Source organism: Terrapene carolina, unplaced genomic scaffold (assembly GCF_002925995.2).
Source record: "Terrapene carolina triunguis isolate 2854851 unplaced genomic scaffold, T_m_triunguis-2.0 Scaffold443, whole genome shotgun sequence".
Lineage (NCBI taxonomy): Eukaryota > Metazoa > Chordata > Testudines > Emydidae > Terrapene > Terrapene triunguis.
Window position 1 is genome coordinate 24,071 of NW_020664794.1, and position 906 is coordinate 24,976.

The 906-nt window shown below is 75.8% G+C and overlaps 1 protein-coding gene across 3 annotated transcripts in view; it reads right to left on the minus strand.

Annotated features, from left to right (window-relative positions):
- The window catches only part of LOC112117457 (zinc finger protein 777-like), a 22,278-nt gene extending 21,975 nt beyond the window's left edge, over positions 1 to 303 (minus strand). For all 3 annotated transcript variants that reach the window (XM_029913071.1, XM_029913073.1, XM_029913072.1), the window contains exon 1: positions 50 to 303. In XM_029913071.1, coding sequence (XP_029768931.1) covers positions 50 to 73 — 24 coding nt within the window. In that variant the 5' untranslated portion in view covers positions 74 to 303. The remainder of the gene's footprint in view (positions 1 to 49) is intronic.
- Between the last annotated feature and the right edge of the window lie 603 nt (positions 304 to 906).

Consider the following 906-nt stretch of genomic DNA (forward strand, 5'->3'; position numbering starts at 1 on the left):
CGCCCCGGGGCTCAGCCAGGGGGTTTCCTGCCCCCGCCCCGGCCCTTACCTGGGCAGCGGCCCGCTCGGCCATGGCCCTTTGTCCCGGCCCGGAGCTCGCCCCTCACCGCGGCCCGGGGGCGGCCCGGGGAGCGCTGCTGGCCGGGCGGCGGGATCCGGACCCGAACCCGAGCTCCGCTCCCGCTCCGGGCTGGGCAGAGTCCCGGCGCCGCCTCGCCTCGCCTCGCCACGGGCCGGCCCCGCTGCCGGGCGGAGCAGAGCGAGCGCAGCCGGGAGGGAGGGAGCCGCGGCCTGGCTGCCGGGGCCCGGGAGCGGCGGGGAGGAGCGGGGCGGCAGCGGCCCCTGCCGGCGGGGGGATCGCAGAGCCGGGGGAGGGTCTCCCCAGCCTCGCTCCCCTGGGCGCTGCGGCCCCGCGATCCCCCCGCTCCCCTCAGCGGGCCCCCGCCAGGCCGCCCCACCCCCCCGCCTCCCCTAGCCGGGCCCAGCGGCTGCCCCCGTGGCTGGGCGGGCTCCTGCCCCTGCGCCTCATCCCCCGCCCCAGACAGGGCCCCCAGCCTTTACCAGCCCTCCCCAGCAGGCCTTAGCCCCTGCCCCCTGCTCTGCAGGGAAACCCACCCGCCTGCACCCCCTTTTGGGAAGGGGGGCAACAGGACTGGGCTTTCTGCTGCTGGCAGAGGAGGGGGCTGCGCAGCTGGGATCCGCCTGTCCCTGCGCTCCCCCTTCCCGGGGGCCTTCCCAGTGAATTAATCCCCCCACCCCGATCGTGTGCCCCTGCCAGTCTCATCTCAGAGCGGCCGGGGGCAACAGCGGAATTGCAGGGAGCTTCCCCTCATAAGCACAAGCATCGCATCCTAGAAATGTGGGGCTGGAAGGCAACCCCAAGAAGTCATCAAGTCCAGCCCCCCG